Below are 18,131 nucleotides of genomic sequence, written 5' to 3'. Positions count from 1 at the left end.
GATTCCTCACAGGAATGAATGCATATGGTTACTGATGGAGGCTTACTTTATCCGAGAAAGACAATCGCGGAGTGTAAGCTAGCCTTTTGTTATCAAGAGAGGGCAAAAGGATCAATTTTAGTTAGGTTTCATCCTGTGATGGTGGTTATTTGTTATGTACACCTTACAAAGTACGTTGCGTAATGGTTCTCGTGTCGTTCCTATTACATGACGCAGATGTATACACAAATGTGTGTTGCTTTTAAATAAAGATTAGTTGCAAGTTAGCGCATGCCTATGTGGTCTCCTTGCTTTTTGTACTTCGTCCGTGTACATGCTGTACCATCCACAAAGGATTTTCTATGCTATCGCTTTACTCGTTGTATACATCAAAATTCCATAGAATGATGCGCGCAGGTTGTTCACCTGCACAGAAAAGAAAGTAAATATATTTGAGAACGGGGGGGAAGGATGGACGCACGTTAAGGTGTAGGCTGAAAAAATTGAGCAGGTACTTGACTTTTCATTTAAGACTATGATGCCTCAGCGTTATGGATTGTTTTCTGTGGCTCGCCTTGTGGATTTCCTTTCACGTACACATACTTTGCTAATCTCGCAATTACTGATGGCGGGCTCTTTACCTATGTTATTGCACTCATTCACACTAGCATATAGTCGCAAGGTATCATAGTATGTGAAAGATTTCCCGACATAAAAGTAAGAAACTCATGAGAATAGACGCATGCATTTTATTTTAACAGAAATTAATCCTGAGTCTATATCTTAAAATCTGAGGATTTTCCGGCAGCAAAACATACTTATATTGAGGTAAATATTTTTTCAGAACTTTTCACCCTCTGCCTTTATAGCGGTGACTTCAATACAAATTCTTTGTGATTAGCATGGAATTGCATGACGATGTAGTTTAGCCTCATAATCAGCACGAATTCTGTTACCGAATCAATTCCGTTTTTATCAGAATTTAAATACGCTTGAGGGGGTACTACATAGAAAGTTAAGGGCTGGGGCGGCCCTTATCTCGCCGGTCAAGTACCGATGGGGAGCTTTTAAGAAGATAAAGGACCCACAATGTCTCCGAAGTGTTCCACACCGGCTGCAGAGGCTGCTATAGAAATGGAGTATCCAGGTTGGAGTATCCAGGTTGGCGCATGTAGGAGTATAGAGCAGAGTAACCAGGTTCGAACCTGACCACCGGCGGCTTTGTTTCGATGGAGGCGAAATGGAGAGCCATGACTGTGCTATGTGATATCAGCCAGGTTGCCTAAAGTACTTGCCAATGAGGCGCTTGCCGACTAATGCATATATGAATCCGGTCGCGGCGTACCATATGTATTCCGGGGCGAGAGAGCATGATAGATGTAGTTATTGTGAGGCTAAAACATAGCTAGTAGAAAGTACTGGGAGACCATGCTACAAAGCCTGGACCCTAAGCTCTAGCGGAACATCTTCCAGTTTTCGGCGGAAGCTGCTATAGGTGAAGGCTTGACACCCAGCCTTAAATGCAACGGCCCTCGTTTCCCATGTCTGCGCGCCAGGGGAGGAGGTAATCGGCATTTTCTTGTGGCAAATAAAGTTTTTTTTTTCAATCAATGAATCAATCCGCAGCCATCTACTACAGCACCGCTTTCCCTTTCTAGTTTCACTTCCACCTGCCTCCCCTTTCTTACCGCGCGGTCCTGGTGTCCACGTAGAAAGTGTGACATTGTGCATTTCATTCGTGTAAATAATCGCATTCAAGGTCATTTCTCGTTGCTGTTGCTACTGTAGGAAGAAGTAAAAGATAATGCACAGGCCTGCTGAGCCACCTCCACTGCCTCGTGTGGACAGAGGAGATAACAGAGAATAAAGGTAGAAAAAGAAAAAGGAGAAAGTAAGACGCGCGTCGCAACAGCCGTCGTCCACGACCGAAGCGGTGGTGGGTGCAATGACGGCTTACAACAGGTACAACCACCGGTGGCAGGCTAGCCCCCGCCGTTTTCGGTTGGGGCTAGCCTGCCATTGCCAGCCCCGGAATCAATATTCCCAGCCATATGATGTACCATTCCAAGCCCCGCAGAGCCAGGAACAGCCACCCGCCTACCCCCTTGGTCATCTCCAAGCGCACAGCTGAGAGTCAAATCAGGCTTGAGAATCACGTCTAAGAAAATGGTTTATAGGAAGGAAATGTGTGTTTTTTACCTTAAAGCGGCGTCTGTGAACTCGTTTACATTTCACAATGGTGTAACGATACCTCCTCAAGTAATACACTGCTGCATGCCATCACAACGTCGTAACCATCAACAACCACAGAACTCTACTGTGCCAAGTTTCCGCCAGTGGGAGCAGCTAGCTATAAAGGTATTACTTCTCTGCGGAGTTAATGACGATTGCGATGCTAAACGGATCGTAAACGTGTGGAATTGACTACTAAATTCACTACATAAATAAGGATTAAATACGTGGAGCTTGTGTGCTCATAGCAGTAACTGTTACATATAGAACTGAAAATTCGACTAATCATGCAGATCAATACGATACATTGAAAAGCACACTATCTTCATTGTCTATGTGTATTGCTCTTTGAATGTGTAATTTTCTTTTTTCAAATCACAAGTTCAGTGTTTTAAATGAGAGCGTCGTTTTAATGCATTTTTTCATAGGAAGTGATAGGCAATCTGTGTTCCTTTTACGCTTGTTATCTTCTTTCGTATGATGCTGGTAATGAAGACTTATCACGCGCGATCTGGGCTTCCACACACTGCTCGTTCTAAATAGGATTGAGGCTTGTCCATTGGCAGAATAGTAGGTTTAATATAAAGACAGACTTGGCAAGAAAGAAACATTGGCATTGAATACTCCTGCTTTAAGCTAGTGTTCTGCGCACATGAAGTATGTAAAATGTCGAACGTTGGACAGTGCACTAGACACGGGAAGCAATACGCCAAATATGAGAGTACCACATGTGACTTGGCCTTATTAACGTCATTTTAATTCGTTTATTTTTGCTCAGTTGTATTGGATTTAACGTTCCAAAGCGACTCTGACTATGAGGGATACAATAGCAGAGGCCTCCTGAAATTTCGATCACCTGTAGCTTGTTTGCATGTAGTAACATGCCACAGTACCCAGGCCTATGATTTACGTGTCTGTATAAATGCTGCAGCCGCAGTCGGGTACCGTAACCACTGAGAAACCGCAGCAGGGCTCTTCGGCTTCGTTTGTAAGGTATGTTGCGCTACTTGCAGCACCGTATTTCCCAACTCAATGTGCATATTCAGCTGTTATTGATGATTGTTGTGGATCTAGCCCTCCTCTTCAAGACAGTTTTAAGCCCAAAATTTTACTCTTTGTCAGCGGCCTCGAGATGACGTCGAACCAACGCTGAGATGGAATATCCGGGCTCTCATTTAACTTCATGTGGACATCTGAATGTGAACATCTGTATACCAAAACAAATTTAACGATACAAGTTCCCTGCCCTTCACAGCCTCCTTTCTCTCCCTACGGATGGCTTCATGGTGCCACATACTTTAGAAAGCCTGCATTTAGGCTCTCAACATATGTGCACGTAGAACACAGCACGACACTGATGGTCGGGGCGGCAGCCGTTCGAAGCGCGTTCGGATACTTGGAGCCACTGTGTTGCGCTGCTTGTTCTACGTTCTTGTCCGGCCCTTTACGTGGCCCTGTACGCTTGTCCATCATTCTGCATTCCAATGCCGCCACCGTTACAGCTCCTTAAGCTGACCAATGAAGCCTGATTAAAGGAGTGGCAAGAAGCGTCTTGCGGAAAGCGATACCTACTGCGAGTCATATGTAACAGCTGAAGACAGCTCGCAACTGCTGAGGATGTGCTGTACACGTAACCATTTTATGCTTACATCTACTATCGATTAGTAGAAAGGCAGTAGGTTATTAAGTTCTCGACTCGCGTCTTCTTATCCTGCAGAGCTGTGGCTTCGTCGCCCGTAAGGTCAGCGTACCTTATGAGTGACTCCACTGAACGGCAGGCACTTGTTTTATTTTTCAAAGTATGCTCATGACATACAGGAAAACTTGAGTCTACTAAAACAAAGGCTGCGTTACAGCGGGCAGCGTGGAAGCAGATGGCAGGCGTACTCCACATTCCGCTGGCGCCGATACACTTGCGGCAGGCTTAGTAGGGATATAGTGTCACGTGGGAGCAACGAGGGAACGCCGCGACTCTGGTTGTTGTGAGATCAGCCTCACGTACTGGAATCACAAATTGTGATGCTGGAGCAAACTAAGCAGTTTTTTCCATAGTGTGAGGCGAAAATGGGGGGAGGGGGGAGGGGGGGAGAGTAGAACCGAAATGCCCTATTTATTAAAGAGCTGCATGCGTCTGCAAGCGACACAGAAACAGACGTTCGAGGGGAAAACGGCAGGTGAGGTGGTAGTGGTTGTAGGCCACACCTGCACGGGACCTGCCTCGCATGTACTGTCGAGAATGCCTGCGTCGTAACGACGTTTATGTATACTTTTCGGCCGAAGTTTTGTGGCATAGCCCTGCTTTCGTTAATGCTCCGTACAAATAGCTAGATAAATCTGCCGTCGCAGCCGCCAACATATGGAAAATGTAGAACGCGCTTATATGATATCTGTACTTGGCGCATGAGGAAGACCAACAATTTTTATGACTCGGTGAAGAAGCGGGAAAAGCACGATGTATGCCACAATGGAAATCCTATGTTGGAAATTGGAATGTAGGCACAATATTCACAATATTGGAAAAAAACGTAATATATTTACATAAAATTCCAAGAAGGAGGAATAAGTGCTCTCGCAATTTGTCCTGTACAAGGAAAAAATGATGAGCCTTCCAGTGACAATAAAGCAAATTAGAGGGAGGTGAGGACACTTAAGTCCCGTTGATGTGCCTTCCTGTGGCCTGTCTGTGGTGCTACTGGCCGATCCTCATTCGCGTACATGGACGTTCATACTCGCTTAACCACTGGTGCCTTAAAGATATGCTAAAGAGAATGTTCAGTTTGCCTTTTTTTTTTATCACGGGAAGTTGATCTATACGCTCTCAGTATTGTCATAAACTTCGAATTATTGTCCTGTGTGGGCGACATCTCTACTAAACGCGGATAGAGAATCTTAGCTGCCGTCTTTTAACTCGCCGCATAGACTAGAGGGAGCCTAGCAAAGTGCGAAGTGCCTTTCAGGCAATCGCGTGACAGCCTGTAGCTCTTCTATCGGTAGATTAGTAGGCGGGGAGGTCTTCTAAAACAAACTCCCCTTTCGTCTGTATGGTTTCTGTTATACGTTCTCTGAACCGCAAATATGTAGCGCTTTCCTCACTGTAGTATATATACTTGTGTCCAAAAACATTAATAAATGTCCAAAAACATTCTCTAAACGCCACGTCACTTGCGAACGTGAACTCTGAAGGAAGTGGTTGCAGTGACTAAATTATAATCACCCCTGTTATCAGTGTCGTCCGTGCAGGCTCGTCCCAGACAGAGAATATAAATTTTTGATCGATCAAACATATTTTTTATTCGTGCCTCTGTCTGGAATACCAATGGGTTGAAATTTTACCTCTCCGCACACCGTATCAAAATGCAGTTCTCATTCCGATATACCTTAACTCACAATACTTTAACAGAACTAACGTTTACGTTGCTAAATAAGCAAAGGGGTGTTGCACTGACTGTTGCAACACAAACACAACGTAATGGAAGGAACCAGTTCATTATAATGCAGGGAGAATCATATGCGTCGGCTTATGACCAAAAAGTCATGAGCATATGATTCAATACGGGAAAAATAAAAGCAATTCAAAGAGTAACAGAAGAAGAAAGCAAAGTTGGGAGGTTAGCCAGCGAAAGAAACCTGTTTGCTACCCTGCACTGTGGGCCAGGGATGACGGGATATTATATCCAGTCATCGTTGCATAATGGAGTAAAAAGCGAACAATGTTTATACTCAAAGGCGCATTGCAGTCACAGTTTGTGCGGTTTAGACAGAGTTAGGAAAAGCAGGAGTATCCGGTAGGCTTTCCCCGTATATGGTTGCCGCGGCCACAGTGCGAGAATTTATATTTATATCAGCATGCGTTGGTCAAGATTCTCTAGTGCACTGTGTAAAAGTTGTCCTTTGGCACAGTGTATGGGTCATTTACAACTAATACCTTGAACGGTTTTCACAAACTGACGTAGATGTCGCAAGTAGCGTTATCAGCCATACCGATAAAAATGGGAATGTGTTTGTGAAATCGACCCCAAGCCTGAGTGGGTACTGCAAAGTTGCTTCCTGCCGTTGTAGGCCGGGTGGAAGTTGAAGATTTAAGTTAGGTTAGAGTGATTGTCGACTGATTCGTAATCTGCCGACACGTCTAAAAGGAACCGTGACCTCCCACTCCAGTGTGAGAAGCCTACTCGCTGGGTACTCTGTTGAAAAGTGGATGAGCATACAAATGCCCGCGTAGGCGATCAGTTAGCGCTGTTTTCTCCTCACGTTGATTGGAATATCATGCCCCTGTGTCCAGGTACCATTGGTAGATTGTAGTAGGAGATTCGAAAAATGTTGTTATGGAAGCGGTGGCCTTGTAGTAAAGCATCGGCCTCGCATTCGAGAGGTACGGGGTTCGATCCCCAGTGCCGCCGGGTACCCACCGGTTTCCAATGGGTACAAGATTTCCCCCGGCCTGGTGCTCGGCTTTTCTGGGGTGAAATGGTTGGGAAAAGGGGCCATGAACCAAAATGTTGGTTCAAGAAATGTTGGTGCATTTCTTATAATGCATTAGATTGCCGTATAACAGGATAATAGACCTCTTCTATCTAGTCCGAATACTCTTGTGCATATCTCTCAAGCGCTTGTCAAGAATAAAAGGAATACAAGGACAGTGAATAAAATTCATCTTCCTCCTATGCGCACTATCTCCAACCAGAGGCACACGTATAAAAAGTAGTTGAAACATGATTTTCGGCGCCCTGAAGATATGCAAAGTAAACAAAGTGAAACTTAGTGACGTCACAAACCCACCGGTTTGAAATGCTGCTGAATCATCCTTGGGACGACTGCTGCGGCCGTTTTGGTCCGGGAACGAAAGCGGCCCAGGGCAGAAATTTCCGAGAAATAAAAAGCGTGAGGCAGATAAAAAATAAAGAAATCATGTGGCTCGCGTTAGAGCTTATGTCAAAGGGATTTGCAGATTAGGCGGCAGTGCTTTCCTTCCTAAATCACACACAACCTTTATCTAGCTCACTGATAGAGGGTGCGGTTGATAAAACGGGAATAACATCAGTATTTACCAAATAGGAATTAGAGTGCTGTCAGTAAAGCTAGTGGCAAAACTGCGCTGGCCATGACCATGTTCCTTATGAGGCCTTACAATAAATTAGAAAATGTGCTACTGACAGCCTTTAGATGTAATACATGAAATAGTAGGAAAAAGAAATTCTATCGTATGGAATTATGTGGTTGTGATTCCAACTATAGATGACAGAAAACATCGCACAAGAGTACAGTCTTTTCAGCCTTTCTCACTAAAGCCCAAAATTTGGGTGTTGGGGTTACGGGATTTAACGCCGCGAAGCGACTATTTTGTCAGGGATGCAGTAGTGGAGCACTGTAATAATATCACCGGAAGTTTTTTAACGTGCGCTGACATGGAACAAATATGGTAGGCTTCGGTCATTGGGTTCGGCAATCCACTCTAGCCCCTAAGCTACGATGGCTGCTCCCCATATTTTCCAAGATTGATGGAAAGATAATTGCCACGTGCCTATATGGTCACATGAAAGATAACAAAAATATGCTAGACAAATGTGGCTCCGCACAAGCCTTAGTACAAAAACTAAGGCTGGGGCGGGGAGGCGGGGGGGGGGGGGGGGGGGGGAGAGAGAGAAAATGCTGACGAGGTCTTCGATGTGTATCCTCACCGGCACCTTGTACGCATTGTGTGGGCTACCTACGTGGTGAACGCTTACGACAGCCTGTTTCATGCCAAGATTGTTGTCATGTAATTTACGGGCGTTGCCTTCCAAGTCATAAAAGTGTACGTAATGCGCCTAAAGACTTATGGTTTTCTGTCGATTAGGTGAGAAAATATGATTACACATAAAACAGGCATCCTATAAGATTGAGGTTTGACACCTTTGACGTTTATGAGTGCAATAATGGCATGAGCGCGGTAAACATTACTGAGGTTTAACCCTGGTAGCCTAGTGAGGCGAAAAAAAAAGTGTTGTTTTGCTTTGGATAGGATTAGGTTTTGACACACAAGTGGTTTCCACAGACATGATGGAATCGCGGACGCCGTCAACTACAAGGGGAAAATTAAGATGCTGTATCACCTGTCAAAGGTTGCCCCCATCGCGTTGGCTCAGTGCCTAAGACGCTTGTGTCTTGAACCTGAACCAGAGTAACTTGGTTGGATCCCGGCCGCTGGTGGCTGCGTTATAATGAAGGAGAAACGAAAAAGAATATATGCGATTTGGATGTCACTGCACGTTGTTGATTCCAACGTAGTCCAAATTAATCCAAAGCCCTCCAGTACCAGCACCGCCTTCTTTCTTTAGGCTCTCACTTCCCTCTTCCTTCGTTCCCTTCGCAACTGTCAGGAGTCCGCAAAGAAAGTGACAGATACTGTGCGTTTCGTTTCCGACGAGCCAATTTTCAATTTATTACAAATGTAAAAGTTCAAGGCAAATGTCCAGTGGTGTTTCACTATAGGTGGATCCATGGTTAAGGAATATAGCCACAATGTGACCTCTGGTTCATTGAAGGTCGTGAGGCAGGCCAAGTTGTCCTTGGCTGATGCATGGAGTAGTGAAACTTTCTCTCCCATAATCGCACTGAAGACTTGATTATTTGGCTCACATCATTGGCCTTGAACTAATACCACTGGCCGTGAACTGAAATATCAGAGGTACTGCTCATCATTTCAGCAAGTGATATCATGATTTCATGTGCTCTTAAACAACTTGAGACACACAACGTCTATCTGAAAGAAAGCTTAACACATCTCACGTCGATGGCGGAAAATGAGGTTTACTAGAGAAAATACCGCGGGGTTTCACCGGTAGAGGATGTAATAAGGGCCTAATTTAGATTTTATCTTGAGATCGAAGCATGAAGTCTCCATAAATATCTTTAGCTGGGCCTGTCCATTGTAGGCTGAGCATTGCCTACCAGACAAAGTGCTAGGCGCGAGCCATTTGACGCAAACATACGCTGTTGCGCGTTCAATCCCACGTGTTTCCTCATCACAGAAACTGGTTATAGAGGAATGGAGACTTCTTGAAACAAACACCAGATTCAAACAGCTGCTGTAAAATATTGCACGCATCGTGGGTGTGTGTAGAGGGGGCCAAGTCTCTTCTTCAATTGTTCATTACTGCGCTATCTCACTGAGCGGGGTTAGCTATTAAATTGTCTATAATATCAAGAGCGGTGGAACACTGGAACTTTGAAGAAAGGTTTGAATGGTAAAAGCCATATCCCCGCGGAATGTAACCTTTAATTGCAGAAAACAATAGCCTTTTGGCGTTAATTTCAAGCGAATGTATTGCATGGTTTTTCTAGATGTGGGACATAGCGGACATGCGCAATGTCTCTGTAAACGGCCCCTAATGCTTTCCTTCTTTTGTGTGCTCCTAGAGACCAGAACAGAATGTGTTGTAATGGAATGTTGAGCTGAAAGAAAATGACAGGAAAGCGGCACTACTTGATGAGCTGTCCTAAGTCACTGAGGCGACCACGTAGGCCACCGGTGTTCCGCTGAATCACTACATTAAAGCGCGTGGGCATCGTCACCGAGGAGGTGTCGATTTGTATTGGTTTTTAGCATTATAGTTAATTACTGCAGAATTGCAGGAGCTGCTCAAATCGGCTCAATAACAGGGCAACAGTTCTTGCTGTTTTTTTTTTTGTTGGTACCAAAAAGCAGCACCCGGTTTGAACACTCAAGTTGTTTAGGCACTGCTTTCAAATGCTGACTGTCGCACTATAGTAGATTTCGGCAACTGGAGCGACGGACAAATTGATACGTTTAATGGTGGCGGCTTTCAATGGGTGGAGCAGGACTTGTACTTTAAAGACGGTGGATTATAAAATATCATTCGAGTGAGTCTTCGCGTTAACCTGTAACACTGCAGCGGGTGTTATCTTCTCTTTGGTCTAAGCTTCTGTGCAACTGAGCAGAGACTAGCTTTGGGGAAGGTTTATTCATGGTGCACCGACTATATATTTCCGGAGTAAATGGCGCTTGCGGTGATGAATAGACGCGGCAGCGTCTTAGATAGTCTAATATATATTTCATAATCGTCTTTAGGGTCAGCCTGCTATTGCACATTTTAGAAAAGTCATTAGCCGTCGATTCAATAGCACTATAGCAATTTTGTGTCGCCGCATCGACTGCAGGATACTTCGATTCTGTAAATGCCACTCAAATATATGACTTTGTTACATCGTAGGCATTAAGCAGGTCTACGAACTCAAAGATTTGATTCCTCGTATAGCACACTTTCCAACTCCAACTATAGCACACTTTCCAACGTCAATTCCAACTCCGCTCAAATTACTTACGCATAATTTCGCACGGGAAACATCGTCAACCGTTTCCGTTGTGGCATACGCCACAAAGCCTTGTGCCGGCACGCGCGCTTGCCCAAGACGGCCACCGGCGCCCCTGGTGGCAAGTTATTTCCTCTTCTCAAACTGATGGCAAAGCTTGTAGGGTAGCAATATATTGAAAGTACCTGTTCATACGTTCGCTTATAACATGACTGGCACATACATGAAAAAGTAGATCTTTTTTTCCCCAATACTTTTTATTTAGACCAGTTGTAACAATTATGATCTGCCAATCTGTGAAGGGCAGGCATTCTTAAATTGTGAATGTTTCAGGGGTTGACAATGGTTGACAGTAGACAGCCGTGTTGTGCGGACTCATGTTTCCGTGCTCTTAAAGATGGCATGTGGAAACCGGAAACAGACGGACTAATGGGTGCGGAAGCTTCGTGACAACGTCAATTAGATGAGTTCGCTGCTTTCATATTCTTTATTTAGATTTATGTGTATTTAGTTCTAGGCTTGTCAATTTAGGTGCTGGCTCTTGAGAAGATTTTATTTCGTTATCCTAGTGGCCGGAACAGGCATAGAACCATTCACTACGCTGCCTAGTGTCGCTGGAAGTCTATAGCAAGTTCGCGAAAATTGAAATACAGTCAAACCCCCATGCGTGTAACAATATTGATTAGAACAATATGTCCGATCTAACAATAGACGCGGGACACTGTATACTTAACCATGTTACGTATAGCAAAATAAACCGATTACAACAGTAGTATCCTAGTGTATGATTGGCTACCACAAAACATTTGTACACTGGGATGTAATCTTAAAAGACGGAAAGGCGCAGAAACCTTACAACCACACCACCCAAAACACTGCTTTCATTGCGAAAGCGCTCGCAATGGCAAAATTCCTCTCAACTGCCGTTGGCGAAACTTACGATAGTGAACGAACACATAGCCATGTCATGTGTAGCACCGTATTTCCTTGCCCCCCAGGCTCCACAGGGTAGACACACGCACGCACGCACACACGCACACGCACACACACACACACACACACACACACACACACACACACACACACACACACACACACACACACACACACACACACACACACACACACACACACACACACACACACACACACACACACACACACACACACACACACACACACACACACACACACACACACACACACACACACACACACACACACACACACACACGCACGCACGCACGCACGCACACACACACGCACACACGCACGCACGCACGCACGCACACACACACACACACACACACACACACGCAAACACACACACACACGCACACGCACACACACACACACACACGCACACACGCACACGCGCACACGCACACACGCACACACACGCACACGCACACACACGCACACACGCACACGCGCACACACACACACACACACACGCAATCTTGCACTCGGGGTATCGCACACTCGCACACATGAAAACACGAAATCTTTTCCCATTAAAGACCGCCTAGTGATAACATGTGTAGGTATAAACGTTTTACCTACAATATTCCTTCCAACAATCTCGATACAGTGTTTTGTGTATATATAAATTCCAGTTAGAGAAATAGAGTCACGCTCGGAAATTTTATCGCTTTAAAATTCATGTTGCCAGCCATTCGTCCTCTCGTATACTGGTCTTTTAGTTGACTGTAATTGTGGCATGACCAATCATAATATTTTTTGGCGTGTCATTTCCTTTACATCTGGCAGCTGAAGGATTGCTTTGTAAATACGGGTGGTTTATAAACGATTATCTTATAAGCCAATTGCTTCAAATACTAATGACACCGGAGATGGTGTCCTAATGGCTGTCCATTGTTTCTCTGTTTTTCGTTTCCTGCCGCTTCACACAATACATCGCGCCGTTTGATTGCTAAACGAAACAAAGTGGCTTTGCTATTCCGGATGCCGAAACAGCTGTCCACATTACTCATTCTTCCATCCTGCCCTTCCCCAGCGTCTATGCCGAACTCATTTTCGCTCGCCGGGTCAAGGGAATAAATTGAAGGCAACAGGTGTTACCGACTAGATGCGCTTAAAATGGTGAAAAATGTCATTCAGACAAGCAGACAAGCTTTTATAGACAACTGTTCAGCCACACTCAATCTGTGAAAGGTGGGACAGTACGGCGTAATCTCCGCTGAAGACCAACAAATGGAGCCTTTGTTTTGATGCAGAATTCGGTGCGGAGACGCCGCAAAGTCGACATTCAAGGTATACGTTCGATTGTTTATTTTATTCTGCCAGTTAAGCAAATAAGAAAGCGAAGGAAAGCAAAAGCTCTGGAAACTGCGTTTTCATCAATATTCTACAGGCTAGTACACAAAGAAAAATAATTGTACTTGGTGTTTTGAGAAAAGATGTTATTTTGTTACGAAAATGTCTAGGGAAAGCTTTAGCATGCGTTTCAAATTTTTGCTGCCTTGTATAAAGATTTTTGTTTTCATACTGTGTCCAACCTATTCGTACATTTATGAACACGGCTTAAAAACACTTCAAAATTCAAATAGGCCGTGACAGAAATTCCTGACTTGAATACCTAACACAATGAAGAATATCCAGCATCATTTAAAGGGAAGCTGGAACGTTTTTCGCAAACAAAGAAAGGAGTTCTGTGCCGAATTTTATACTTTTGTGTCCGCTAAACAAGACTATCATACTTAAAAGTGGCAGAAATGAGCACAAATGGCAGTTTTTACAAGAAAACGAGCACCAGCGGGTATGCCTTCCCAGCAAACGCCGCTGTTTTCCGCAATAGGCTGGCCCTTCATGACGTCATTCTCGATATCCCAGGGTGTTGCTGCGTGCGCTTTGCTTCAGGTGCCTTGAAAGCTCGATTTAAAATGTTATTCGTAATGCGAGCAACGTAAAGCACCTTGGACACTTACCGTTCGAGCAACCAGCAGAGCAACCAGCAATCAGCAGAGCAACCGTTCGAGACAACGTAAAGCACCTTGGACACTGCGTTCGAGCAACCAGCAGTTCCAAAAAACGGTGCTACGAAAGAAGCTGTCGAGTACGTCGACTGCGAAAGCGAAGTGAGCACATTAGCGCGAGTCGAAAATCGGCTCCTTAGTGCGAAAAGTGCAGGAGCGGGCCATCTTTAACTGTCCTTTACACATTAAATCACGTTTCAATAGCAACAAATGGAATAAGCATTGTATAGGGTTCGACCCTAGTCCACAGCGAGTTTATACAACCCTCGAGTATCGCCCAACGGCGCAACGGCAAACGTATGCGTATACTTCAGCTGCTGCACCTTAGTTTGTGCGGTGTGCTGTTCAACGCAACTCCGAAAATGGTCCGAATTCATCCGCATCATGAAATCAGACACGTTCACAGCACCTGCAGCGCCAGATGAAGCGAGCCTACCGGAACGGTGCCGGCACTGAGCGCGGTGGACGGGCGCTCCGGCCGAGCGCACTCACTGTCGTCCCTAGGTCTATATTGTTTCGCATCGGCGTCACTGCAAACGGCACTTGAGGATTGAGCAGCGTTGCACTAAACGGACTACTCATAGAAATGGCTACTGTAAATCATTAATAAGGTATCATTAATTACAGTGCCACCTTAGCAGAGGAGATAATGTTTAAATGCAGATCAGATGAGCCGCGATCAGATGAGCCTGGTGGTTCCTGGCCCTTACGGAGTTGGGACGGTGGGCCAACACCGCTCGCGACGGGGCTAGCCAGCCACTGAAATTTTATTTGTTGTAGGCCGTCATTGCACCCGCCACCGCTTCGGTGATGGTGGACGACGGCCGTTGGTGCTGCGCGCGTCTTACTCTCCCTCTTCTTTTTTTCTTCTATATTTTCTCTTCTGTCCGAACGAGGCAGCGGAGGTGGCTCAGCTACAGAGCCAGTAGCAGGCCCGTGCATTTTATTTTTCTTCTTCCTACAGCCACAACAACAACCGCGACGCACTAGCGACTGCCACTACCCAGCTGTGTAGAGAAACTTGCTTGTACCGCATCTATCCTACAAGAATCTCCTCGGTACCGGATAGCGATCCTCAGTAAGGGTTAATTTTTGACACTCCGTTATTCCTGTGCTTATTTTAAGATAACAATAAATTTGAGCACGCTTCTTAACGTTACCGCAATGCATCCACGGACAGCTTGCGGAAGGCGCGGCCGACGCATCATGTGGAGGCAGTGCTGCGTTCAGATGATGCTTGAGAGTGCTGCTGCCGTGCGAGAAGCACAGAATTGTAGACTCTAAGTTATAAATGACTATTGCAAATGCAGTTTCGTTCTATCGATCATGCATTTCGTTTGCTGTATCCAAATTGGTAATTGTTGACGTAGCTGAGAACCGCGTATAGCTGTGTAACAACAGTGAGCCGCGAATAACGTTTCAAGTTCGGTATCCTCGGTTAAGCGTAACCACGCGGAAGCCAGCCGTGCAACAGCGGTATTAACATAATTAGGTGCGAGAACAAGGACAGAACGGCACTAAACTTTAGTTGCACTGATTTAATTGAGATCCTGGCCGGAATCACTGCCCATGATTCTATTGTTGTCATCGGCACGGAAACCATGAGTGAAAACACAGCTGATTCAAAAGGCAAGATCCACTGCGTCGAAATTTTCTTATCATCTGAGAAATTATAAAGCACCATATCGCCTGGACCACCAATGTTCACCGAACGGAATGCCGTGCTGATAGCCACTAGTCGCTTCACGCACTCACAAGAATGTTGGTGTTCTAATGAGATTAGTTATTTGGGCTGTACAAAATAAATTAAAACCAGGAACATAATTTTCTAACATTGAACGACGTTTGTTTCACAACTGAGAAAATGGGGCTCACTAATCGGAGGGCGTCGAAGCACGCGGCGCGCCACTCCGCAACAGCTGCGGAGCGAAACAGCGCCACAGCTGTAGTGGAATGTTCGAACACGCGGAAAATTCAGCACGGAACGCCCGAATTGGAGAAAATAAACGGAAATAGCAGCAGATTGGATTGATCTGTCGATCATTGAAGCGCTGGACGGAGCGAAGCAAGCGTACAGCACGTGCTGCAGACCTGGCCGGCCGGCTGTCATTCCGAGATTGACGTCACATCCGCCTGTTCCCCAGTTTTCGCGCCCGTCCCCGCCGCTCCCGGTATACGACGATGACACGTTTTTAGCAAGGATTTCGGCTTTTGTTATCGACACAACAAAACCCCTTCTTTCCAACCACCGAATTTTATGCAATTTCAAAACCGTTGCGACCTCCTTATAACACGCCGTCTTTAGTTTCCGCCTAGGGGGATATAAAAACTGTTTAAATGTAAGCCTCTTCTACCCAACAATGGGCCGAAGTGAAGCCGGTGGCAGCCATCTTGTGGTCGGCAAAAGTGTGAAGCAAGCCACCCCAGTACGGTTGTCGGTGCAGCCTTCTAGCACATTTTTGAGTAATTCTAGTTCATGTGACATTCATTGCCTTCTATACATATGTAGTGCAAGCAGAAGCTTTTCCTTCTTAATAATTTACAATGGTCTGACCATAAAAATCAGATCAGTTCAAGAGACATAAAACCGCAAAGAAAACAATTATTAAACGACGGCTTATACAGCTCGTGCTCGTATTATTAGGGGTAGTTGTAGTCGGCATCGCGAATCCAAAATAATTGAGGACTGTGTAAAAAAATTCTATCATGGTGTCTTGGAGCTCTAGTAATTGATGATCGATTGGTTTTGTGAAAGTCGACGAGGAGTTATTAAAAGAAGTGTTAGATTGATGTTGAAACTAATTAGGAAAATGTATACAAAATTTAGAAAATGGGAATAAAATTAGTAGAAATTCTCAAAATAAAGAGCAGAATGCTTGATGGTAATAAAGAAAATTCCGTGGATGGAATTTATCAATAACATAATTGAAATTATTTAAGTAAGAAAAATGGGAAAAAGTAGGGTTCAGTGGTGTCAGTATGCACAGAACGAAAAGCCAAAGCTTGACGATGCTCAACAAGATAGGCTGTGTAACTAGGCAGTAATTGAAACCATTAGGGAAATGAAAAACACGTTCAAAGAAGTCGAACTACTCACAATGGAAAGCGAATGTGTGCTGATGCCAAGTATTGGGGTATAAAAATCCTAAAAATAAAAATTATGTAAAAATTACAAAATTTCAAACACACAAAACATCGTCCGTCCGTGTACGTGATACGCTGTCGCGCCATACCCTTCACGGCGGAGCTTAAGTGCCCCGTTCATTTGAAACCCAGAGCTTTATTTGCAATCTTTGAGAGAAAATGATGCGTTTGAACGTGGTGTTTTCGCCGTCCATGTCTCGATATAGTTGCGTCCGGCAGGTTGTCATTTTACTGTTTTTTTTTTTAAATTAGCCATCTCTTTTTTCAAATTTTTTATTTTCACAAATATGTAAAGTACTTATTTGATCAATTACCATATTTTCCGGTGTATAACTCGCAAGTTTTTGCATGTCGCACCCCCTCCAAACGGCAGTTTTCTCTGAAAAAACAAACAAACAAACAAACACATCGAAGATAAGTCTCAGTCGTTTGAAAACTCATTGAGGATCACGCTGTGAGAATATGTGACGAAAAGACGCGCTTGTGGCTGCCACCGCGTGTGCACATATCCCTTGATAGGTAGAGTCGCAGAGGTGCATGTGGCGTCCAAAGTCTGAGTAGTTAAAAAAAAAAAGAAGTATTTTTGATACCTAAAGATGGTATGCATCGCTAACCGGCGATTAGGCAGAACCATGGGAGAAAAAAAGGACGAAGCAAAGAAGCAGGAAGAAGGATGAATCCGAGCAGGAGGAGAAGTATGCAACGCCAACTTGGCAATTGCCAGGCCTTTTTGGTCGATGTCAATGTCCAGAGCACAGCGGGCGGCGGCTCTGAACAAGTCCCGGATAATGTTGTCGCTAACCTCAAATATCATCCTTGCGGCTCGGTATCTATGCTCTTCGGCAAATTCACCTGCGCGAAGTTTGAATTTCGCACCGTAAGGTTTTCTTCTCGCTGCAGGCGCCATAGTTAGCAAGAAACAAGACACGACGCGACAAATGTGAAGTACGCATGAGGCACGCTACTATGGTCACCATAATGCGGCAGCTATGGTTCCTGAAATTTTTTTTTTCTGGAACCATACTACAGTGACCAGGGAAATAAAGGTGCAGTGACAGACGGAAATGATGCGAATGAAAGAGGCTCGAAAATTAAAACTTGCTATTCCTAAGCTAATATTTTTAATAACCATAAATGTTTCTCCTTCAGAATTAAATCGTGTTTAATTTGTATGAGCTGCGTTTCCTTTTTGCAAGACAATTTTATGCTACTTATGAGTTCGTTTGAAGTGCAGTCACTGTGCATGGCCGAAGATTGCACGGAGTTGTGGCGCGTCATTTCCCGGCTGGGGCACAAGCCTACGCCGCCCTCCCGACATTTGGGCATGCAAAAATTGTAAATTGCTGGATTTAACTTCTCGCAGTGACGAATGAGCTACGCACGGTGCCGTAGTTGTGGCCTCGGGAATAATTTAGTCCACTTGGGTCTCTTAACGTCCCCTGAAATTGCGCAGCGCACAGGCGTCTT

The 18,131-nt window shown here is 44.8% G+C and overlaps 1 protein-coding gene across 1 annotated transcript in view; it reads left to right on the top strand.

Annotated features, from left to right (window-relative positions):
- LOC146189715 (fatty acid synthase-like) overlaps positions 1-18,131 on the top strand; it is an 86,000-nt gene that overhangs the window by 804 nt on the left and 67,065 nt on the right. The window contains exon 2 of the mRNA XM_084605329.1: positions 13,481-13,528. Coding sequence (XP_084461455.1) covers positions 13,481-13,528 — 48 coding nt within the window. The remainder of the gene's footprint in view (positions 1-13,480; positions 13,529-18,131) is intronic.

Source organism: Amblyomma maculatum, chromosome 5 (genome assembly GCF_055883805.1).
Source record: "Amblyomma maculatum isolate TAMU_Amacu chromosome 5, ASM5588380v1, whole genome shotgun sequence".
Taxonomy (NCBI): Eukaryota; Metazoa; Arthropoda; class Arachnida; order Ixodida; family Ixodidae; genus Amblyomma; species Amblyomma maculatum.
This window is presented reverse-complemented; position numbering and strand designations above follow the sequence as displayed.